General features: G+C 46.1%; 2 protein-coding genes across 7 annotated transcripts in view; one reads left to right on the top strand and one right to left on the bottom strand.

Annotated features, from left to right (window-relative positions):
* Positions 1–66: 66 nt before the first annotated feature.
* pcsk9 (proprotein convertase subtilisin/kexin type 9) lies at positions 67–8,597 on the top strand. 3 transcript variants are annotated; one of them, XM_036211692.1, is made up of 12 exons: positions 67–496; positions 589–780; positions 2,206–2,338; positions 2,758–2,891; positions 2,965–3,106; positions 4,254–4,450; positions 4,519–4,702; positions 4,769–4,945; positions 6,720–6,868; positions 6,930–7,095; positions 7,635–7,780; positions 7,962–8,597. In XM_036211692.1, exons 1-12 carry the CDS (start codon positions 338–340, stop codon positions 8,154–8,156), a joined length of 1,974 nt encoding a protein of 657 aa, XP_036067585.1. In that variant the 5' UTR covers positions 67–337; the 3' UTR covers positions 8,157–8,597. The 3 variants fall into 3 exon arrangements, with proteins under 3 accessions (XP_036067585.1, XP_024114940.1, XP_024114939.1); XM_024259172.2 differs by having other exon boundaries at positions 7,614–7,780; XM_024259171.2 differs by having other exon boundaries at positions 7,599–7,780.
* A 1,025-nt stretch (positions 8,598–9,622) lies between these two features.
* usp24 (ubiquitin specific peptidase 24) overlaps positions 9,623–24,123 on the bottom strand; it is a 47,884-nt gene continuing 33,383 nt past the window's right edge. For all 4 annotated transcript variants that reach the window (XM_024259168.2, XM_024259169.2, XM_024259170.2 and 1 more), the window contains 23 exons: positions 23,587–23,685; positions 23,418–23,500; positions 23,203–23,344; positions 23,018–23,137; positions 22,734–22,948; positions 18,288–18,412; positions 18,062–18,203; positions 17,772–17,922; positions 17,582–17,677; positions 17,267–17,370; positions 17,080–17,193; positions 14,488–14,695; positions 14,324–14,413; positions 14,111–14,213; positions 13,926–14,038; positions 13,734–13,847; positions 13,602–13,667; positions 13,469–13,535; positions 13,307–13,385; positions 13,155–13,230; positions 11,167–11,253; positions 10,980–11,090; positions 9,623–10,695 (listed from right to left, as the gene is read on the bottom strand). In XM_024259168.2, coding sequence (XP_024114936.1) covers positions 10,633–10,695; positions 10,980–11,090; positions 11,167–11,253; positions 13,155–13,230; positions 13,307–13,385; positions 13,469–13,535; positions 13,602–13,667; positions 13,734–13,847; positions 13,926–14,038; positions 14,111–14,213; positions 14,324–14,413; positions 14,488–14,695; positions 17,080–17,193; positions 17,267–17,370; positions 17,582–17,677; positions 17,772–17,922; positions 18,062–18,203; positions 18,288–18,412; positions 22,734–22,948; positions 23,018–23,137; positions 23,203–23,344; positions 23,418–23,500; positions 23,587–23,685 — 2,568 coding nt within the window. In that variant the 3' untranslated portion in view covers positions 9,623–10,632. The remainder of the gene's footprint in view (positions 10,696–10,979; positions 11,091–11,166; positions 11,254–13,154; positions 13,231–13,306; positions 13,386–13,468; positions 13,536–13,601; positions 13,668–13,733; positions 13,848–13,925; positions 14,039–14,110; positions 14,214–14,323; positions 14,414–14,487; positions 14,696–17,079; positions 17,194–17,266; positions 17,371–17,581; positions 17,678–17,771; positions 17,923–18,061; positions 18,204–18,287; positions 18,413–22,733; positions 22,949–23,017; positions 23,138–23,202; positions 23,345–23,417; positions 23,501–23,586; positions 23,686–24,123) is intronic.

The raw sequence follows: 24,123 nt of genomic DNA, 5'->3' as shown, positions 1-24,123 counted from the left end.
GGGGGGGCATGAAACATGACTCCCCAGAAAGAGGTGTTTGGAACCGACGGTGATCATTCGATACAAACGCGGTGGCGTGAGCCGCGGAAACGTCACAGTCCCCGCCTTCAATTATAAGAATCAATTGTTCCTTTGGTTTCTCGTTAAGTCGGAGCGGATGCTTGGAGGCGGGAGCGGGCTCACGGCGCGCGCGCGGCTGCTGACTAAATCCTAAAGTTCAGGAGAAGTGGAGCGGAGCAGCTGGAGCCCAGCAGAGACCCGCGGAGTCAACCCCGGAGCCGGAGCCGGAGCCAGAGCCAGGCTTTCCCTTTGGAGAGGAGGTCCGGAGGGGAGCGGGATGCGTCGCGCCTCCGCCAAGATCGGCTGGGCGCTGTGTCTGTGCGCATCTTTGTCCGTGTGCTTGCAGGACGACCCCGAGGACGCAGAGAGGACCCCGGACCTGATCCCAGAGGACGGGGGGGCCGGGCCCGCAGCAGAGTTCCTCAAATGCAACAAGGTGAAGTCATGCAGATGAGGACTCCACTGAGCTGCTGCGGAGCGGGCATCCTCCAAGGAGGCGCGCGTCATCTGTGGACTCGTGTCTTTCAGGCGGCATGGCGCATGCCCGGTCAGTACCTGGTCATTCTGCAGCGGGACACGCACGAGTCACAGGTCCAGAGGAGCATCCGGCGGCTGCGAGCGAGAGCCGCGCGGAGAGGACAGCCGGTGGAGCTGCTGCAGACGTTCTCCGGCGCTCTGCGGGGCTTCCTGGTCAAAATGAGCCGCGAGGCTCTGCAGCTGGTGAGTTCTGTAGGGAATAGGGAGTTTGAAGTCGAGAGAGTCTAGAACAGCAGCTTTGACCTCTGTGTGACCTGAAGTGACCCGAAGTGCACAGGAGGCTCCGGGTGGTGATGTGGAGACCTGTCATGTTGGTGAGTAGTGACAGCTCAAAGAGATGCAAAACGACCCTGTGAACTTTGCCGCCTTTGCTGAGTGAAACAGGACCTGTTGCTGCTGATGTGAAGGAGGTTGATCTCAAAGCTCATTCTAACTATAGGAATTCCTGTGCATGAGCATTAGGTAGTTCAGAGGTCTGCAACCTGCAGCTCCAGATCCACATGTGGATCTTTTATCTCCAGGGTGGTAGAAAGCCCACAAACTAAGACTACCAAGATCCAACCCCAAACTAAAATAACAAAACCCAGCAGAGTAAGACTGCTGAGGACAAAGAGGGGAAAAAGAACCAAAAAAGGAAAAATAAAATAGCATTTTTTCAAAGTAAGGATTTCTTAATTGTCATTTATTTAATTTATATTAGTTAAATGTATAAATTGATGTCTGAGGTTCACATAGATGATAAACTATGAAGGTTTTTACATCCTGTTGACCTGAAGACGTCTTGTTTGATCAACTCTACCTCAGAATGAACAGATTTTATATGTAAAGCTAAACTTTGGTAAAAAAGTTTGATCTTTTATGAGTTAAAAGCACATATTATCTTATGCTGAACAACATCAGTTACTAGCTGCACTGAGATGATCCTGTTTGGAAAAGACCATCTTTTATTTTGAAAATAAGTTATTTGGGCTTCTGTCAAATGTAAAAAAAAAAAAATAAATAAAAAAATCACATTTTGAAGAAGAAGAAGAAATTTCATTTAAATTTAGAAATGTCTTAAGAAGCTTTTTCAAATAACCAACCGATTCAACCATCCAGAGGGTTAATGGCAAGGCAGAACAAACATCGTCCGGGGGCTACTGCTTGAAAGGACAGGTCTCCACGGGTTTTAAATTTTGTTGTACGGACTTTGAGAAGACTTTGATCTGAGGACAATTTTGAGAGATGCTAGTTTCTTTTCACAATTTTGCATAAAATAGACATAAATCATATTTATTATAAAACACAGAAGGTCATGAATGCAAATCCAAATGTCCTAAATGCTAAAGTAAGACTATGTGGCTCCTTCTAGGTTTTGATCAGTAGAAATTGAACCCAAATGGCTCTTTTACTGCTAAAGGTTGCTGACCCCTGAGGTAGCTTTACTGAGAAAAGCTCAAGTTAGGCTTTGTGTTGTGTGGAGCCTGGAGGCAAGGCAGGATGGAGAAAACTGTGACCTCCATTCTGGAACAGGTGAAATCTCTGGAGCACCAGCGGTTCCTAACATCACTTCTGTTGAGGTACAAACGATACAATCTTCTGTAAATAATGTGACCATCTTCCCATCAGGCAGTGAAGCTCCCTCATGTCCACTACATCGAGGAGGACTCGTCCATCTTTGCTCAGAGCGCCCCCTGGAACCTGCAGAGGTTACTGCGGCCGTACGGTGGCATCCCAGAGAACGGAACGTACAAGCCTCCAAGTGAGCCGGAGCTGCAGCGCTGCATGAAAGATCCCTCCGCAGAGAGCTCCACACATGACTTCATGTGGGGGGGTCAGGCAGAGCGGGGACTGATGGGGTCAGAGCCACAGTCCACATGTGTCACTTTGTCTCAGTGTCAGCCTCCTCCGTCCATCTGGGAGGATAAGCAAACATCAGTGGCAGTAAGAGATGAGCCTCATCAGATAATGAGATGGCATTTATCATCACCATGGCAACCTTTAATTGCACATGACCGCATGCACCTTCTTAGATGAGCTAAGAGGTTGATCCCTGCCATGCTGCATGAATAAACAAACTGAAAGAAGCCTCTGCCTCCTCACAAACACTTCCCTCAACTTTAGTTTCTCACATCTGACTCGATGCCTCCTGTAGTAAAGCCTTCCGCCTGACCTCTGCAGATGACGGAGGGATGGCAGAGGTGTATCTGATGGACGGCAGCGTTCAGAGCACTCACAGAGAGGTGGAAGGACGAGTGCTGATCACAGACTTCAACCATGTCCCTGAAGAGGACGGCGTCAGAGTGCACAGACAGGTTTGCTCCCCGAGCTGCAGCTCACCAGCGTCCTCTACCTGATCCCTGTGACCTCTGCCCCTCCCCCCTGCAGGTCAGCCAGTGCGACAGTCACGGCACACACCTGGCGGGCGTCGTGAGCGGATCAGATTCAGGCGTTGCTCGAGGCGCCGCAGTCAACCTGGTGCGGGTGCTCAACTGTCAGGGGAAGGGGACAGTGTCAGGAGCTCTGGCAGGTAAAGAGCTGCAGCCTGTGAGTACCTGATTTCAGGCATGATCAAATAGAAGACAGAGCTCAGAATAAACTTGTTTTACACTCGTGTTCTCTTATGGGTCCAGATGACCCCACCCTTACAGTGGTGTGTGATCCCTCCCATGACAAACATGGACTTTATGTCTGCCACAGACACCAGTGAACAGTGCTGGGCCAGGGCATAGGCGAGCTAGGCGGCCGCCTAGGGCGCCATCTGCTGAATTGCAATGCTTTTTATTTTTTTTGCAGTTGGTCACACAACTCATTTTGTGCAAAATGTTTAGAAAAAGGTAATAATTAAAACCTTGAATAAAATAATTAAAAAGTTTGACATAGTCAATGTTGTCTGGTGCTGCGCCCCTCCTTTCCTGACGCAGCATCTGTCGAAGCTCTTTTAAAACCCTGAACAACAGAAATCTAAAAACCTTAAACACTGGAGATGCCTATCAAAACATCTACCTGCTGAGAGAGGCATGCCGAATGTTAGTGCAGTGGTTATCATGGCCGCCTTCCATTACAAGAGTCGGGGGTCCACGTACTGACTAGGGTAAAGAACTATTATGTAAAGAAAAATGCAAGTGATTATTATTTAATAAAAAAAAAAACAACTAAATAAATGAATGTTTTAACATACTGCAGGCAGCTACAGCGCTTCTTTTTTTGCATGCAGTGATATTTGTGTGTCTGTGTATGCGATTGTGTGTGTGGGGGGGGAATAATCACATTGTGCAGAAATCATGTTTCCACTAGGGCGCCATGCAGCCCAGGGCCAGACCTGCCAGTGACGATTAAAAATCCTTGAAGCAAACAGTTCAGTGCGCTTGTGGGTCCAGATGACCCTGTTTAATGTAAACATACCTATGATAGAACAAGGGTTAAAAAATGTTATTAGGATTTAAATGTTTGGAGATCTCCCCTTCAACTCCTGTTGGGATGCTCAGATGCTGCTCTTCAGTCCTAATACTGTTTTTGTTCAGAATCTTTGACCCTCTGGATGTTTCAGTTCTTGTGCTGACGAGTCTCCACATTCGGCTTCTTGGTTGATGATCGTCCCCTCTGGAAACCGAGCTGGAGGTGTGGCGGTTGGCTTGGCGGTTGGGGAGGCGTTTACAGCTCTCCGCCTCTTTTAGGGATGGAGTATATCCGCGTGAGCCTGCAGGCTCGGCCAGCGGACGCGCTGGTGGTTCTGCTGCCTTTCATTGGCGGCTTCAGCCGGTCTTTGAACACAGCGTGCAGAGACCTGGTGTCTCACGGGGCCGTGGTCATCGCGGCGGCGGGGAACCACAGGGATGACGCCTGCCTCTACTCGCCTGCTTCCGAGCCCGAGGTGACCCTCTAACTAGGCTCAACAGACTTGATACACCAGCTGGCCGTGACCTTTAACCTCTGCCACAGGTGATCACTGTGGGGGCAGTGAACTCAGCAGACCAGCTCATGTCTCAGGGTGCAGGCGGCAGCAACTTCGGCCGCTGTGTGGATGTCTTTGCGCCTGGAGATGACATCGTGAGCGCCAGCAGTGACTGCAGCACCTGCTTCACCTCCCGCAGCGGCACGTCGCAGGCCGCTGCGCACGCCGCAGGTACGCTCATGCAGACAGCAGGAACACAAACGCTCAAAGGCCTTACACTTTGGTTTGTGTGTCCAGGGATAGCAGCCGTGATCCTGTCGTCCAATCAGAATGTGTCCCCGGTGCAGGTCCTGCAGATGATGCTGCATCACTCCATCAGGAACACCATCAACCTCCTGCCTCTGCCGGAGACGCAGCGCCTCAACACTCCCAACCTGGTGTCCGTCATGCCCTCCATCGGTGACCTGGCGGCAGGTCGGTGGTTCACCCTCTAACCCAGATGTGGGCAAACATCATGACTCGCAGGCCACAAAGAGTTCTCAAATTTGACATAAGGGCCGGACCAGGAGTGGCTCCATGGCGTGTTTTGGTACCTCGTAAGAGAAAGAAATGACATGGAATCTGGCGAAAAACATGCTTTGATTTTGACTGAAAATATGTATATGCAGTTGTTTGCTCTTGTTTTAGAGCTGATTTTAGCAATGTGTTGATGTCCTCCAGGAAAAAACGTATGCTTAAAGAAATGCTGCATTCATGCAGGGTTCAAAAAATAACCGTCTGACTCGTAAAGTACACATCAGGAAAACAAATCTTCCCCCACTACTAACAAGGTTTCTGTAGAGCGCCATCTATGGCAGGGGGGTCAAACTCAATCACTCAAGGGGCCAAAATCCAAAACACACCTTAGGTCGCGGGACAAACAGGATAAACATTTATTGAACAATCTAAAACTACACTTTTACTAAGTTAAAACTGTAACTTTTTAACATAACTATGAACTAGATGTATAGCATTACCTGTGATAATGCTAGTGTGAATGCTGTAAGGTGCATTTGGCTGCTGAAGATTCTGAAATTGATAGCCAGCTAAAACATTAAATAAATTCCAAATTAGCCTAAAAAAACTTAAGAAAAAAACTGAGGTTAGCCAAAACAGCTAGCATGTAGCTGGAATATTAGCTAAACTCAAAAATACCCTTAAAAGATCGCAGTAAATACCAAAATAGTCCAAAAAGCTAGCAGAATGCCATTTTTTAAACTTTAAAATTTTTACTTTTTACCATAATTATGAATTATAAAAAGACAGGAATATTATTCTAGAATAAATCAACTTAAACCTTAAATAACTTTCAATATTTTAGTCTCCATAAAAACATATTTCAAAATTATTCAAGTTAGAAATAAACACAAGATAACATCAGGGCTTTAATAACAATAAAATAAAATGATCTGGAGGGCCAGATCCGGCCCCCGGGCCTTGACTTTGACACATGTGGTCTATGGGAAGATGCCAGAAATACGAGGATAATAAAACATTGAGGATTGTCAATAGGGCTGTGAATCACTCGGTACGATGCGATACGCACTACATGGATCACGATATCGATGACATCACAATACTGCGATAATTGGTAAAAATCATCTCTAACTACTTGAATTATATAGAAGTACACATTTTTTTGAAAATATATCCTCATTTATTTTTAGCTTGAACACAATCACAATAAACAGCTTGTTTTATTTTGTTCAACAAATAATAAACACTTTAGTACAAATCAGTAATACTGTCTTTGACAAGCATCGACACCAATTGATTTGGAATTCTCTGTAAGATTCAGTGTTAACAATAGTAAACATGAACAGCAGTGACACTACTTAGTGCTAAATTGTTGCAAACAACAGAACAAAAATTTAATAATTCAAGTAGCTGTCAGACACATTGGTGCAATGTGCGCCCCCTATCTACCTAAAAGGAACGTCTCACCAAAGGAAAAAACGTTTTACAGCCTCTTCAAATGAAAATAAAAGATCGTGAGAACCCATCAAGAATCAATCACAGGACTAAATGTCACAATATATCGCAATATTGATATTTTGGCACTCCTCTAATTATCAGAATTTATTCCAGTTTGGCGGGCCAGATTACAAAGTTTAAATGGCCAGATATGGCCCCTGGGGTCGTAGTTTGCCCACTCCTGGTCCAACCTGAGCTAGCGCCAAGCTCACGCCGCCTTGTCATTCCCTTGCAGACCAGGAGCTCCTGTGTCGCTCCGTCTGGTCAGAGCGGTCCGGACGAGACCGTGGCGACATGGCGGTGAGCCGCTGCCGTCAGGGGGAAGAAATGATGAGCTGCAGCAGCGTGGCTCCCGATGGAGCCAGGGCGGGAGAAGCCATCACCGTGAGTTGAGCCGTGCGCTCTGGCTCCATCGGGCCGGTCGCCTAACCATGTGTGTCTGCAGGTGAACGCCGATTACATGGAGTGTGTCGCCCACAACGGCCCATCAGGTCATGGCGTGTACGCTGTGGCCCGCTGCTGTGTGGCGGCGGGGCTGAGGTGTCAGCCCTACGCTGGTTCTGAACCCGGATGGGTGGCGCAGTGTGTGGACTCTCAGCAGCACCTCAGTGGTGAGCCGCATGGAGGGGTCAAAGGTTAAATTCTAAATCTTTACCATACTGTAACTTTTCAACCGTTACCACGAGTAGATTCAGTAGATTTTCCTTCAGAATCTACTGGAATGATCGTGTTAACGGTTGAAAAGTTACAATAAATCAAAGAACAGAAACACTGGAGCTCCGCTGTTAAAGGGTCTGAATGACGGCAAGCTAGGTCTTCTCATGTTCTTGGAGCAAACATTTAAAGCAAATCCTGCCCGATGGCCTCAACAGCTAAAACATGTTCATAAAGACAAAGTAGTCATTTATATTCTCCAAGTCTCTTCATTTCTGGGGTTGCAGGATTTTCAGTTTAGATCTTCAAAAGCTGAAATAATGTTCCTGCTTTTGGAGCATCTTGGTCTTTATGGTACCATAGCAAGTTACCTGAGAGGTCATTGGATTTCTTCCCAGCATGAATGCAAACTACACCTCATGTCAGAACTGCTGGCCAACAGGCTTTCCCGTCGCTTCAGTTCATTCTTTTCCAGGTTGCACATCTCACTCCACAGCTGAGCTCCTGTCAGACTCACGGTCGCATCCTGGACACAGGAGGCACTGCCTGGCCAGGGAGATCGTCACATCACAGGCGGTGTGCTGCCACGCCTCGTCTCTGGAGTGCCACCTGGTGGAGAATGTTGCTTCAGACACAGACCAGGTGAGTCCTTAAAGTCCCCGAATTACTATTTTATTATTACATGTGTTCTCTTTCAGAAGAAAAATGACACACAGACATGTTACAAACTCTAAGACAGGATCTTCATCGGAGGAGACTTTAAGCTTTGCAGGTCTGCAGAGGATTGATCCCTTACCTTCTGCTGTCTGGGTTGTTCCTGCAGGTGGAGCTGTCCTGTCTCCCTGGTTGGACTTTGACAGACTGCAAGGCCGTCTCTGAAGGGTCCATCGTTGTGGAGCCGGTTGCTAAGGACAACAGCTGCCTGGTCCGTGGAGCAGCAGGAGAGAACAGGACTGCAGGCGTAGCCGTCTGCTGCAGAGTCACCCCGCAGAGAGATCCTGAAACTAAAGCCAACTGATCCCACCTCCATCTTCAACACTCCTAACACAGCTGAGCTTCTGTCATCCGGACAGGTTTACCTGCTGTCTCTCTCTGCTGGACTCCAAATATCTTACATTTAAATGCAGCAGGAGACGCGTGCTGCCTAAAAGTCTTTAGAGGTTTTGCTTTTTACTAAAATCCTATTTACCACAGAGTCAGAGATACTCTGAACGTGTAAATACTTGTGCATTGTTTTAATGTCGTGGTGCTGAGTGCCGGCAGCAGCAGGTTGATGACGGCTCTGCCGGCTGCTGGTTGTGGGTAATCAGCTTGATTAGCTAGCCTGTTCCCGCCTCATGGTAGGTTCTGTCTGGAGTGAAGCGTTAGCGGAGAACAGAGGAGGAGGGGTTTCTGCTCTCAGCCATCGTCTGTACTGAAGTGTGTAAAGGTAGCTGAAATAAAACCTCAATGCAGTCAACTGCTTTATCTCAGTCTGGCAGAACATGTGCACAAACACGTGCACACACGCACACAAACACACACATACACACCAAGGCAAAAGATTTGTGGAGGGTTTGTGCATTCCAGTTTATTTTATATCAAATTTCCCCTTAATCAAACTCTGATGTACAAATTAAAACTGCGTGGTAACATGCATTACAGAATCCTGCCATGTCAGAGGTGAATTCTCTAAATCCAAGGACAGTAAAAACCCGTATGTCGCCGTTCCCACCCACTCGCCCTTCCCTGCATTCCAGAATTAAAACAAGATCATTTTAAAGCCCCCCCCCGCCCTTAAGTCGCCGTGGTGATGCGGGGCTGATGAGACTCTGGAGTGGATGCAACTGGTGTTGCCAAGAGCTGCTTGTCACAGACTGCATCAGCACAAACGCAGCGGTGAGGACCCGTTTGTGACAACAATCCTCGCCACATGGAAACACTCCGCTTTACCACCAGCTGCAACGGCGCTGGAGAGCATATGCCACAGTCCCCGCTACTGCCCCAGAGCTGGGGGAGCAGCTGGAGAGACGTTCAGTCTGCTTCAGAGAGGAGGTCCTCCTGCTGTAAACACTGAACCTGTTAAAGCTGAAAACCATCCGCTGCTACCAGCTCTCACCAGGGACTTCTTTAAGACTATCTAGACTACATCAGCATCTACAAAGTTTAACCGCAGAGTGAACACGAGCAGCATTTTCCAATCATCCCGTCCTGCAGCCGCACAGGAGCGCCACCCTCCTGCCACATGGCGAGGCTGCAGGACGCACTTCTTGGTGTTATGACTGAGGCACCTCACGGAGTCGGACGTGGAGAGGAGATGGATCGGGAGGTTAAGGCACTTTCAGACTCCCGATCACAGAGACAGGATGAGGTGGTGCAGGAAAGCAGAGCGGCGTCTGGATGGAGCTGTGTTCATGTTCCAAAAGGCAAAGCAAAGAAAACCTTTGACTGGAGAGGAAGCCGAGGTCACCGTGACGCCAACAGCATGTCGCAATGATGAGTGAATGAGTGACACACACACTTGCATGTTTATTTTCACAACTTTTTCATAGTGTGTTGGTTTTTGTGCGTGTGTGTAACCTTGGCACCTAAAAAATAATACGCGCTCCTCCTACCCTCTGCCCCGGCCACACCGAAGGCCCGCCTCCGCTGACCTTCAAGGTCAGCGTTTTCTTGCATAAGGCTGAAGTTCCTAAAGATGCTGTCCAGCATCACAGGAAAACGAGGATTGATGAGGAGGATGAGACCCGGCACACGCAGGAGTGCTGAGCATGGCACTGCTTCCCCAGACACAGCCCGTCCTGTCCCCGTGGCAACAGCGCGGTCGCCACGGGTCAAAGGTCGAGTGGTTTGCTATCTGTGCGTCTGCATAAGTGGCACTGCAAAGGTGAAGAATTAAAAGCAAAAGAAGAAGAGGACTCCAGCTGTGGAGGAACTGACCCCGGCTGCTGCACTTCACAACAGCTGAACTGGACTATAAAGTGCATTCTGAAGCCCACCTCTCTCTCAAGTGCTCGTGTGGAGGAGTTTCTGTACAGAAGCCTGGGGTCAGTTCTTCCAGCGCAGCTTCAGACACAACCGACTGAAAAGTAAGAGTATGCACTGGAAATTATACTACTGTGGAACAGTGAAAATGTCTACCAGAAAACATTGGCAAATATGAGCGGAAAATTGTTAAAACACAACCCGAACCCGTCCTCCACCTGGCTGTCATTCCCAGTGAATGAATAATTAAAGAGGATAAACTGAAGTCATCCGTGATTGTGTGGAAGGATATTTGCACGTTTCACCTTAATCAACTCTGCTGCCCTCAACCATAATGCGTCTCCATCAGCGCCTTGGCTGGTCTGCAAGGAAGTAGTTCATATGTATTCATAGCTCCTTGGTTGCCATGGCGACTGTGATAAAGAGTTCTGATTGGCTTCCCATTGTCCTGCACAATCAGAGGTGAAGTGCAGCCCGGTTCCACCGGCTGCCTGGACCTGTGCTGCCTCTCCTCTGGGGGGTCCGGCCTGTTAGGGGTCCACGTCTTCCAGATCGCTCTTTGAATCTCCCAGCATCATGGGGGACTCTGACCCCTGCAGAGCACAAAGATGCTGTAGCGTGCTCCTCTGCAAGGCAGTGACAGCATTTCATGGCTATAAGACATTTCATTATCTGCAGCGCTGGAGCCAGAAAAAGTCTGGCAGCCTTTCATTGTGCTGACGTGATGACAAGTCAAGAAGAAAGGCTGCTAATAACATCTGTGGGAGGCAGAGGCTGGCTTCAAACGGGTGATCCATTTTCTTCATTGTGCTCCTTCTGGCGACGCGAGCAGCAGAAAAGCAGTGACTCACTCACAAGTCCTACTGGTGAAGCCTACCTGTCGGAGGCTGCGGTCTGCATTCTCATTGGCCGGGCTGCCGTCGGAGCCGTTACTGCTGCCGGACTGCTCCTTCTCGTTCAGCAGGGCCGTGGCATAGGCCAGCGTGTCCTGCAGATGTCAAGCAGAGAGCAGCAGGTGACGGAGCGAACACAGCGGCTGTTAGAGCTGCGCTGTGCATGCGTACCTGTGCAGAGATGGTGCGCTGGAAGGTTTTGTTGGTGGACGTCTCATTGGAGACGTTGCTCTGAGGAGTCCAGTAATGTTCAGTCATCTGAAGACAGAGTGATGCGTTGAGAACTCTCTGAAACAAATGTTTCTCAAGCACATATCAACAACATTCCCATTAACTCTGAAATCTCACTAATTGGATTTTTGATAAATTCTCTTAATGGAAACACCACAATTTTTAAAAAACTTGCAACTATTAAAAAAAGTTTTTGTGCTTAGAGGAGATGGTTTTTGGTGCATATTGAAACATACATTTTTCACAAAACTGCAATGGAAACACTTTTTAAAAATGAAAAGCCCTTCTTGATATGAAGTGTCTGCTCTGAGTGTTACAGCGGGCGCCACCAGAGATCCAACAGCTTCACAGCTCATTATAAGTTGTGTATCGAGCAGAATCGTACTGCTCCTCCGTAAAATCAACAACCAAGACTTCCTCTTCGCTTCATCTGTAGCTGCAGCTTGCAACCTAAAGTCTCCTTTGAGGACGAGTATGAGAGGTGACAGAAACTTGTTGTGTTTTCAAACATAAAAAATAGTCCAGGTGCTTATCCAGCTGAACAGAGTTCTCACATGCATGTGAGACTGTCAATTGACTAGCTACGCTGAACGTGCACTACACTGCTGTTACGTCACCCAAATGCTTCTTTCAGTGAATCAAATAAAACAATACTTGTTCTCCTCCTTCGTTGTGTTTTTAATGACTTATCGCATGAGTTGGTTTGTGTTTTATCACATAATATGATTTAATGGAAACTGTGTCATTGGGAAACTTCAGATTTAAGTTTCACATAAGTCAGTCCCTCCAGGATTTCATGATGTTGTGATCTCAACTATTAATACAAATTCAAGCGAATTCGAGATTAATTGCTACCCCAGCAACAATACATTTTCATCACAACATTACTGCAACTTTGACCAATCTACTGTGACAACAGTCATGGTGACGACACAACTTCATGACTGTTTCGCTTCCGACTCCTTCCTGGGAGCCGTGCTCTTTTCTATTAACTCTCTTTTTAACCCTTCCACTCTCTTTTGGTCCAGATGACTCCACCCACATATTGATGTGTGATTCCTTCCATGACAAATGTGGGCGGGATTTTATGTCTGCCATGGACATTAGTGAAACTCAAAAATCAATGATAAAAAAAAGTTCAGCCCACTGTCTTGTGGGGTCCAGATGACCCCACTTTTAATGTAAACAAGCAAAGGGTTAGGTCTTTTCTTCTGAGCACGCTGGGAGTGAACGGTCATTTGCGCTGAGTGCGAGTGTGCGCTCAGTGGCTGGGGGATTGTGCTGAGCAGAGCGGTCAGTCACATGGAGCCCAACATGAACAGAGTATGAAAGCATTTGTGATCATTTCAACATTACGTAGAATTGTTTATTTGTATGGAATCCTTTAATAAGAAAACAGACAATTTTATGTAAGGGACAAAAAGAAAACATATTTGCCCTATAATACATTTAATTCATTGTGGGGCAAAAATAAATAAATAAATAAATCGGAGAAAATCTAAATTAAGAGTTTTAAACTGTGAATCGAGTTGAGGCCTGACTGAATGGTTACATCCCTGGTTTACAGACATGACTACTGTTGTTAAGCTCCTCACAAACAGAGTGAGGGGGTTCCTCAAACAAAAAGGCTTGGGGATGAGGAAGGAACCAGACCCAGAGACAGTCCAGCTGCAGTATGACTCTTCTCTAGACTTTTCTTTAGGAACGTAACAAGACAAAAACAAAGGAATGAGTTATGATAGAGATTCAGACCATTGAAAACTAACATGGTGGGGCTTTGAAACCATTTAGAAGAACAAAGGCATGAATAAGAAAAATGGCACGTTACAAACCACAGGCATTCCTGTTGGAAGAAACAGCAGGACTCCTTTTCCTTCATTGTTCTCCTGCTGTAACCAGAAGAAAAGCTGCTGCCGTTCGGAGCTCACCTTTTTCTGCAGCCACTGCACCGCCCAGCTCCAGTGACCAGACAAGTCCTTGAAATAATCCTTGGCCTGAGGACACCTGAGGAAAGCATGAAGCAAAGGCGTCAGCGTGAGGCCTGCAGAGGAAGTCCAGACAGGAGGACAGGAACACTCACTTCTGAGCTAACGTGACTAAAAACTTCACACACTGGTAGCAGCGCCGGCTGTCCATGTTGTTGCTCTGGTGCATCAAAGCTGGGAAGAAGGTTCTGTTATGACAGCGCTCAGGAATAAAAGGCACGCTGCAGCACAGTATTCTGAGGGTTGCAGCCACTTACCCAGCAGTCCTTTGTCTGACTCAAATGCATATTTGAGCCTCTGCGACTGCAGCGGGTCTTCCACCATCTGCAGATGCAGGAGAAGTCAGACAGACTCCCAACAGAGATGCAGATGGATGGATGACAAACTCACCAGCAGCTCCTGCAGCATCTGGAAGACGTTCTTCAGCTCGTGGGGCGGAGCCGTCTCCAGCTGGGCCTGTGAGAGGATTGATCAGCGTTTCATGTCTGCTGCCCTGTCAGGCCGGCGGTGAGGCGCTCTTACCTTTAGTAGCTGCAGCACCCCCAGGGAGAAGGGCTCGTTACAGAACGAGCAGTAGGTCACCATTTCAATCAGCAGGGTCAGAGGTCCCGACAGCTCCCGCATGGCGAACATCACCTGCAGACCATCCCAAAAACCAGGTGAACACCAGGGCCGAGCAGGTTTCAATCACATGTGGACTCTGAAGCCCGTTACCTCCAGAAGGTAAGGCTGTCCTTCTGGAGTGAAGAGCGAGGCCAGAATGTCCGGGTGGAGCGGCAGCAGGGATGACGGGATGCTGCTCTGACGCAGCTTACACCCCCCGGGGGCTGCAGAGGACCAAAAAATCCAATCAGGTCAAGGCTATAGTGGCTACACGTGTCAGCCTGGACACGCCTCACCTTGCGTCCGCTGGGACGTGAGGTCAGAGTGCACGGTCATCAGGGCCAGAGTGCTGTGGAGGTGAAGAAACTCCCGAGCCTGAGCGGGACTCCAGCGCCGGTTCTGAAAAACCACAGACAACTCTGTTCATTCATGTCCGTCTCTGATTTCCGATGTGTGTTTAGGGAGCAGTCAAACACTGAGGGAGTGGAACTTGGTCCAAATGCCTCTACCTGGTTGTTCTGCCTGTTGGAGCCCAGCAGGAAGACGAGCATCCGGCGGTAAGCGCAGTGCTTCAGCAGCAGCTGACAGGGACTCCCCCCCTGAGAGACAGCAGCAGAATGAAGGCTCACAACCCCTCACCTTCCAACAGCCGCGTCCACAACAGGACAATTACCCTCTGAGCAAAGTTGCTGAAGAGGCTGAAGTACTGCGCGCAGTTCTTCACGTTCTCAGGAACATCTTTGTCCAGTAAGGACAGCAGGGCATCAGTCAGACCGTCCAGCCCGGGGTCACCAAAGTGCAGCGCGCTCTCCAGAGTCTTCTCCAGGACGGATGCCACCACAATCCTCACTTCTCGCACGCTGCACTCCAGCAGACAGGCCCTGCAGTGACAGGAATCACAGTCATCAGGGGGGGTGGAACTCTTTCTTGTGCTCCAGCTCTTTAAACTGGAAGTTTGGGCCTCAAACCTCCACTTAGTTTGACATTTTCTGTCTGTGCTGCTCATGCTCAGCAGCCAATCATGTGAGGACCCATCATCCCCTCTGCTAAACACAGGCTGGAGAGTGCTAAAGAAGGGAAGTAGCTGGGGGGTGGTGGGGGATGGAAGAGTTAGGGTGAGTGGGAGTGCTCTTTCTCACTCTCTTCTGTACCTTTTATTGCTCTTTTATTTGTATTTATTGGCATTTTACTCGTATTTCAGGTTCTTATCTAACACTTTATATTATTGTTTTAATTATTCACTCTCACGGTCCCAGGAAACGCAATTTCACTTAGTCTTCAATATGCTGTATGAAGGCAAGTGACAATAAAGTATCCATCCGTCCGTCCATCCATCGCATTAGGAAGCTACCGTCTGTAAATGTTCACATTCCTGAGAGTGGCGGCTATTTTGACCGATGGAAACGTGATGTCAGACGAGGGAAGCAGTCATGAATGTGTTGACATGAAGCCTCATGAAGAACTGAACCCAGCAGACACAAATTACAGTTTAGCAGTAATGTAAAATTAAAATTACTAGGTTCCCCAGACAGATGCAGTCTCATTATTTCAAACGTACTTGGTGGGTTTGGCAACCGTGAAAGAAGTGAAGCTGACCTGACTGAAGGTCCTCTAAACTAGAAGGGACAGGACAGAACATGAGGATCACCTGGTTACAGGTGTGTATGTTCACACAGCCTCACGCTGCCTTCACAACCAAACGCGATTCACGCATCACATTCTTTTCTCCTTCGAAACACAGCACATTCACAGCTCAACGCCAGTCCAAAAATGTGTTTGTGAGCTGGACACCCCAGTGTGGGAGGAGCTCCCAGCAGATGTTTCCAGCCAGATCGCTACATGGAGAAGTGTCTGTGTATGGAAGACACGGATGATGTTTAGAGATCAGGTTTAATTCTTTTGAAGAGTTTTACAAAATCATCAGTAATCCTGTCTCCTTGTCTGGGTTCATGAGATCATTCAGAGACTCTCAGTGAGCTTCACTCCTGCTGCTGGAGCTACATCTGAATGACGGACGCTTTCTGTCGCTACGTCCGTGGACTGAAGCGTTGTGCTCAATGCTCAGACCCTGCTGCAGGACCTCTGATCACACCTGCACTTTGACTTAACTTTGAAACTTTTAGAGGAATGGTCAGAGTTAAAAACAGAGGCACAGAGCCTTCAGAAACTCTGTCTGCACCTCAGTAGATGAATATCACAGGAGGAGAAATGATTCTAGGGTTCAAGCTGCTCGTACTGCTTGAAGCAGACGTGGTTTTCTTTTGTTGGGGTGAAAGTTTGGAATTCTCAACAGGAAATCCCGAAAAGCTGTACTAATACATATATTTATCAAGATGAAACTTGAGGAATGTGTGATTTGTAGTTAGTGTGTGTTGACAGGCGGTAAAGACTGTTGAGGATCGTCTCTTTTTTCCCTTTTGTTTTTGCTAAGGGAGATGTGACTGTAACATATGACTAAATGTATAAATTAACATGTTTGAATAAACTCAAAAAAAAAAAAAAAAGAAAGAATCTGGCAACATAGAGAGGTGCTCGAAAATGAATAGCCAGAAGTTCCTCCCCCTGCAGGAGCCAGCCACAAAAACGTAATTTGTGCCTGAAATCATTAAGTCCTCGACCAGAACCCCTCGTTTTAAGCTTCGACCTTTTTTCCCTTCGACATACCATAACGTCTTATGTGATCAGCTGGTTCACAGAGAAAAAAACAGCATTTGGCTGGCTTCAAAGGTAAAGGGGTGTAGTTATACAAATCTGAACACTTGTAGATACTGACTTAAAAGAAATCCAACTATTAACACACTCTGTTCATTTGAAGCTCATTCTGCACACTAAACTGTTAGACGGTTACAGTTTATTGACATTTAAAAGCTTAAAAGTTGATAGAACTGAAAAGTTTTTAGAATATAATTTCCTAAAGTTTAAGAAATTTCCACTTCCGGCTACAGATTGTTTCTGGTGTCCTCTTGCATGTGACCAGAGGCCCCTCCTTTCTTGGGGAGGTGATAAAAGGACACAAATAATAGAAGACTTTTGTTCTTCTGGCTGTTCTTTTCCAGTAATGGAGATGTGTGGACGTTGGTGAATATGTTAATGTGATATTCTTCATGAAAAGAATAAAACATAAACTGGACACGACTGCAGTGTGAATAGCATTTGGTGTGAACACAGCTTTAGGAGGATCTAAAAAACAGGAAAGACTTTTCTGGCAGAAGCAGAAAAACCTCAACATCAGGACATTACCACACCACCTTCCAACAAGTGGTACCTAATGATCTCTCGTCCTTCTGGTCCAACCAAGTACTGCACCATCCATTGGCAGGCCTCGCTGCTCTTGGTCAGCAGCACCTCCACCGCTGCCATCCACTCCTCCGTGTCCACCCTGCAGCAAAAACCAGATGAGTTCTTCTCAAGAAGGACGGAGGAACTTCCTGTGCACGGATGAGTTTCTCTACCGGAGCTTCTTCTTGGTGTGCAGGTAGGTGTGGAAGAGGAAGTGAACAGCCAGCTGGAGACTTTCCTTGGCCATGGGCTGGTAATCAGCATGCTTTAATTTGGTCTGCAAATATGGGAGCATGGATTTACTGTGTTTGTTTGCACTGGTTCAGGAGCAAGTTCTGATCAGAAACAGAAGGACAGTAGAATCTAAATGTAAGCATTTGAACTTTGGAGTCTCTGAGAGAAAACTGCTTCCAAAACAGAAGAGTGAGGTCATTCTGAGTACTAAAGCCTGTATTATTCTATGAATCACATAAAACAACAACACGTACTGCATTGACAGAGGCCAGTGAAAGCATGAAGTTGAAGTAATCGCTGTTGTAGATGTCTCTGTTCCTCATAAACTTCAGGTTCTCATCTCTCACAATCTGGAGAAGACTCAAAGAAAGTGGATTTCATGTCAGCGATGCTCAGACATGAAAGCAGATCCAGGAACCAGCATGGTTAGAAACATGGCTGTACCTGGTAAATGCTGGCGGGCATCTTCTCAACAAACAGGCCCTTCTTCTCACCCTTGCGGACTAGCCGAGTGAGGAGGGTCAGGCGGTCATTGTTGGCTCTTGGGGGGCGAGGAGATGACTGAGGGGAGACATCAGGGGACGATGGGGCAGAGCTGGGAGAAAAAAGGAAAATCCACATGAAAAACGGCATAGCAAAGAGCAAAGTGCTGGTCAGGGTATCAGAACTGTTGGAATAACAGGAGAAGATCCTGCTGAGCATCACCAGCATGATGCTGAGAATGCTTGACTCACAGCGTAAGATCTTCAGCCTCCTGCCTCATGATGCTCACTCGGCTCTTCTTGGGCAGAACAGGCGAGTTCTGATCGCTTATCTTCTGATAGAACAGCATGTATGCATTCCAGTACCTCCGGCGCACGTCGGGGTATGGGTTTGCTGCACACAGCAGTCACAAAACACTTCACTCACACTTGTCCCAGGAGTGGGTTGCACAGGAATTCCTCCATGTCATGAACTCACATTGGTCATAAACTTTGGGGCGGTACTCTCCACCAAAGCACTCGTACTCCAGAGTTTCGTCGTTCATGTCGAACTCCTCCACCACGTTGTCATTGAACTTGTACCAGCGTCCGCGGCTGCTCCCACTGTAAAACACAGACCGGGCATGAGGAGACTCAGCTTTTTCCACTCATTCATTATTTAGTAGACCTTCATGATATGAGAAAAATCAGAAATTGTGATGATGGTATGACTTGCTATGAATGGACAAATATCTAAAAAATATTTATAATAATAATAATAATAATAATAATGCATTTCCATTTCACTGAGTTTTCTTTAAATAATTTTGAGTTTGTTTTGCATTGAGTTTGAAGAACGTCGCCTGTCCAGGAACCACAGTGTCTCTAAATAACCGACGTTGGGGTGTTAAAGTGCTTTCACACCGAACCCGATTCATGTGGCAGAGGCGGACAACTCCGATGTCAATCAATGGTACAGGAGCGCTCTGAGACGAATTGAAGCCCCGCGGCGCGATTTGAGCGACTGGAGAGGTGTGAAAGTCTGCCAGCAACTCCATTTGAGTGGCGAGGCGCGAATCAGGTGGTGCAGCCAAAATGTAAATACCAGAAGTTTGGCAGGTCGCATCAGCCAATCAGGAACTCAGCTTTGGGCATGTGCCGCTTTCAGTGACCCGATCAGTGGGTAGAATATTAATCTAATACGAGTGTTTTGTTCTGTCGCACCGCTGCGGTTCTCTGGCTGCAGCCGACCTCCCGGACTTCAGCGCAGCTCGCTCAATACTCCAGGAGACGCACAGCCTGCTCGGGTCTCCTGAACTGTGATGTTTTACTTATTTTCCTTGAGACAGTAATAAAAAAGATACACTATCCCCCCCCCGGGACAGCCTTCAAACTCAGTCACAAAGTCCCAAACACAGCAGAGGCGGCTGTCATCCAGACACACCCCCAGAGTGAGATTAAAGCTCCAGTACCAAGAAAATCTTTAAGGATTTCATTTTATGTAGATTTTTGTAGAACTCCTCACAATAGTCAAATCTGATCTATGTGTCTTCCATTCATTGGAGGTATGGGGTGCTCGCGCCTTGGCTGTGTCTGTGCGCATTCGGGTGGCCGCTTTTGGTGGGGTTCTATGCAAACGCGTGTAGAGCAGAATTCCTACTCGCGTTTGCATGGACTTTTTATTGTGGCTGGCCGCTGGAATGCGCGTGACACAGCCAGTGTGTGAGCACCTTAAAATTTACAGACACCCACACGCAACCGCAGACTCATGCTCAGGATCGCATGTTTGACAGGCGGGGAGCAGCAGATTCACCGTGGGGTGAAAGAGGGGCGGGGCATCGATTTGCAGCTTAGAGGTTGGAGAGCTCTGATTTAATAGGAACAGTCGGCACGACGAAAAACCTTATTCTTCAACATCATATGTGTCTCCCATTCATTCTAAGTGAGACATCCACAGACAGAGCTGGTAGCTCCTCCCACATGCGACCACGGCGTCAGAAACACATTTTTTGACAAGTAGCGAGCAGTGAATGTGCCGTGCGGCGAAAGAGGGGCAGGGCACCTGAATTTGTCGCGCGAATGACATTTGCTGTGAAACCCCCTGAACAGATCACTAAACTCACAGTTCAGATCATTTAAAGGTTATAGCGTCACGGTCGGGATCCTTTTTCAGATCAGTGAAAAGCGGAAAAAAAAGGTAAAAATAACTAGATTAAAGCTAAAGATGTATTTTTTTGAAACGGTTACAACATATATTTTTAATAGTATTGTAATTAGGGATGACCCGATCCGATCACGTGATTGGGGACTCGATCGGAATCGGACTCCTTTTCTGATCAGGATTGGATATTTCATTCATTCTTATTATGATCCGAGCTTTATCTTTCATCTCATCATTCCGAATAAATACTCTACTCCAAGTCTGCATGTCATGAAAAGATCACAAAATGTCATCACCAGAAAACGCAGCAGAAAACGGCAACAGCTCAAGCAGAAGGCTAACGTAAACAAAGCTAGCTAGAAAGCTAACTTCCGGGACCAATAACTCTTTTAAAAACACTTTAAACTGACAGCAAGTGTCTCTATTGGCTTGTCATAACTCAACCAACAACCTATAAAGGTATTCCAACAGAAAAAGACAGTATTTTTTTTATTTTTAATGTGAAGCTCATCATGCTACAGGCAGACGGCTACACAGCAGCTGCTAACTGCTACATGCTAGCGCCATGATTTAAGTCCTTAGGACCCGAGCTGTCCTTTGATATGCCTGTTTTATTTATCTGACAGAGAAATAACAGTTAAGAAAATTAACTACTGTGGTAATAAAACTGAAAATGTGATGTCTTAAGAACTTAAAAAAGAATCACTGAATCTTAAAAAAAAAATAAATCAATAAAACTAATAAATTAAAACTAATAATGAAATCAGCTATTCATGAACACTCATTAAATTTTATGCTAAAACAAAGCCATGATTTATTTTTAATCATTTTAAATGAGGTCAGGAATCACATTTGGTCAAAAATGTTCAATAGCTCTAAAGATGTTAAAGCTAAAGTCACTAAACTTTATCACATGACTAATTATCACTTATATAACAAGAAAATTGTATTTTCTTTCCTAGTTTATATTATTATTATTATTTATTATTATTTATATTATTATTATATTATTTGCTGTATTTTACTTGTTTATTAACGATACTTCACAGAAGTGTTTTATTTATGTTTTAAATGATAAAAGAAGGTTAATGAAATATAAATAAGGGACAACACTAATCTGTTTCTTCAATTTATTCATGTTTAAATGTCTTATAAAAGTATCTGATCGGGACCAGTTATCGGCAGATACACAAAATCAAATGACTCGGAATCGGATCGGGCCCAAAAAACCTGATCGGGACATCTCTACTTTTAATTAAAAGTTCTTCAAAACACAAACCCACATTAAACACATCAAAAATGTGCTCATTGAGGACTTTATATAAAAAAACACTAATAACATCTTTGATCTCATGAATATTCCTTTACATAAAAAAATACTCAAGATGTTCACATCAACAAAAGTGCATCATTAGGCAGCGACTTTGACGATCGTTAAAACAAAGATGGTAGGCGTGAATTTGAGGTGCAAATTATGCGTTTGATTGAAAATGTTATTTAAATGATGCACGCCAGGAGGTGGGGGGTGGGGGGTCTGTGGTACACCTGTGTGCAGGTGATCAGATCTGTTAAACCCCAAACAGACGTACTTTTTTTCTCCACATCCTCTGAGATGTTTCTCTCAGTCATGGTAAGTCTTTTTTGGTCACGTGTCGTGAAAAATGTTTTTTTTTCTTCATACCATCAGCATGTATCACCATGGCTCCAGTGATTGGTCAATGACATGAAGAGCTCCATACCTTTGGTTTAATGCAAAGAACTTTATTTGATTTATTACTTCAAACTACAGAGAGATAGTTTAGCATTTTTGCAGCCAGAGACCACCTATCAGCATTTATGCCTCCTTCTGGGGTACGCCTACCGCTCTGGCCTGACACCGCCATGACGGTACATTTTCAGTTGATTGTGGAGGTCTACTATTTCGTCTCTTCGATTTTTCCACTGGCAGTTAAACAGATTCATGTGAGGACAGAATTGTGCAGGTCAGAAATACGTGGTCCAACTGGGTTGAGGGTGCTTCTTTATGGACATTATTAGAAATTTTGGAGCATCTCTAGAGTCAGAAATGTGAGACAAAATGAAAACTAAATCAAACCAAATCTAATGCAAGACTGCTTAGGTTAGGGGTGTAACGGATCACAAGCTACGGTTTGGCACACACACGTGTGTATATATATATATACACATATACACCTTTTCCAAAAATAAATTTTAGGCTTTTTTCCTGTTGTTTTTTTGCCGTCGTTTTTTTACTTTTCACTGAACCGAAAAATGATCCAAACTGGGACGCTGGCCGAACCGGGAGTTTGAGATCCGTTGCACCCCTAATTTTGGCTGATGCCAACGAAAAGCACAGACTTGTCAACATAGCGAATGCCACTATCACACATGAGAAGTAAACCAGAGTGTGACCTAATACGCCAGACTGAGTCATTCTACTGACAGGAAGTTGAGTTGATTCTCAACACGTCTGGGAAGTTTTCTAACGGCAGACCCGGCGAGCATGGCACTGGTGTTCAGCGTCTGTCAGAGAAAGTGTGACAGGAGCCAGAGCAGCATGGCTTCATTCCACCTTCCCTATGAACGTTCTTGCCTCCCAGACTGGCATCTGGACACGCTTACAATGGAGAGCATCCCACAGTCTGATGCTGCATTCATGTGCCCCAAAGAGGCCTTTGAGCTTCTGCCTGCAAAACTGGAGCAGCATTTTTTAAACGCTTGGACACCAGCTTTACAGCTTGAAGCTGCACAAACACAAACCCTTCAGAAGAAGCGGGCTCTTACCGTCTGTCCTTAATGAAGGAGTAGTAGTGTCCAGCATGTGCCTGGCCGCTGTGCACCACCACTCCCACCAGCTCATAGTTCTCTGAAATGGTAACTTTCTTCCTGGGCGAGCCTCCTGACGCCCCATCTCCTCGCCCCTCGCCACCCTCTCCTCCACAGTCCTGACGAGCCATTCCAGAAACCGTGTAGGGCTCCATGTTCAACACCCAGGGGAACTGCTCAGCAAAAGAGAAAGACTTTAGTCCAACGGCAGCCCAGGTGTGGGTGTCAGAAGCCTCTCGTACCCGTATCTGCTCGTCATATTTGATGGAGCGCCCGCTCTCCCAGTCGAAGCCGAAGCGCATGAGGTGGATACAGAGGACGCTGGGCAGCGACTTGATGCACGTCCGCTTCACTGTGGTCCTCTGTGCAAACACACTCTTTAACACATGCTGCAGGAGCAAGAGAAGACAGTGGACAGCACACAGACCTTCTCTTTGCATTTTTCACAGTAGTACGCATTGCTGCCCTCCAACACCTCTCCTCTAACAAACTGGTCCAGGGAGATCTCCAGACTCTGGCAAGAAGTCACCCCGAGGTTCAAAGCCATAAATGTTTCTTCTCGCTCGTATCTGCAAAGGAAAACTCTTACAGTCAACACTACATTTCCAAACAAGTTCAATTTAGGGAAGAACTGCTGCTCACCGATGTGGACAATCTTTACAAATCTTCTGGTCAGAGAATATTCCCTGAAATGTGTTCTTAAATATTTGTTCTCTGCCGATTTTCTGCAGGTAAGAAGTGGGGACGTGGGGGGGTTCAGTAAACCTGAGCAGACATGAGTGCTTTGTTCTCACTCGTGTGAAAGTGATACCTTGAGATGTTCATCAAGCTGGTCCACCAGGCTAGTGAAAAACTCGTAAGCGTCCTGCTGCTCTCTGACATACAGCTCCCGGTTCCACATTTTAAAGATCTGCAACACATGAGCGTTAGAGCGTGGCGCCGGTGGCTCCTTTACCTACACCTGGTGGTGTAAGGAAACTAGGGCTGGGTATCGATAATAATTCCAGAAAGATACGATTCAATTCACAAGAGCCTGAATCGATACAATTCAGATATTTTTAGATTCTTTCAATTCTTCAATTTTATTCAATTTTGAGTTTACACATTTATACACATTTGTTTAGAAATACATGAATAATCTACTATAAGATTTGAATATATTTATATTAGAGCTGTCAGGCGATTAAAATTTTTAATCGAGATAATCGTATTGTCTAGAGTTAACTCGCAATTAATCGCAAATTGATATGTGGCCTTTTTTTTAAGGAAAAAAATGTGTGCTTTGTGGAATTTAGCAGTTCTAGATTAATTATGAAAACAAGAATGGCAAAATTAATAGTTTTCATCA

Source organism: Oryzias melastigma, linkage group LG4, assembly GCF_002922805.2.
Source record: "Oryzias melastigma strain HK-1 linkage group LG4, ASM292280v2, whole genome shotgun sequence".
NCBI classification, from domain to species: Eukaryota; Metazoa; Chordata; class Actinopteri; order Beloniformes; family Adrianichthyidae; genus Oryzias; species Oryzias melastigma.
Note: the sequence above shows the minus strand (reverse complement) of the source record. Positions and strands in the feature narration are given on the sequence as shown.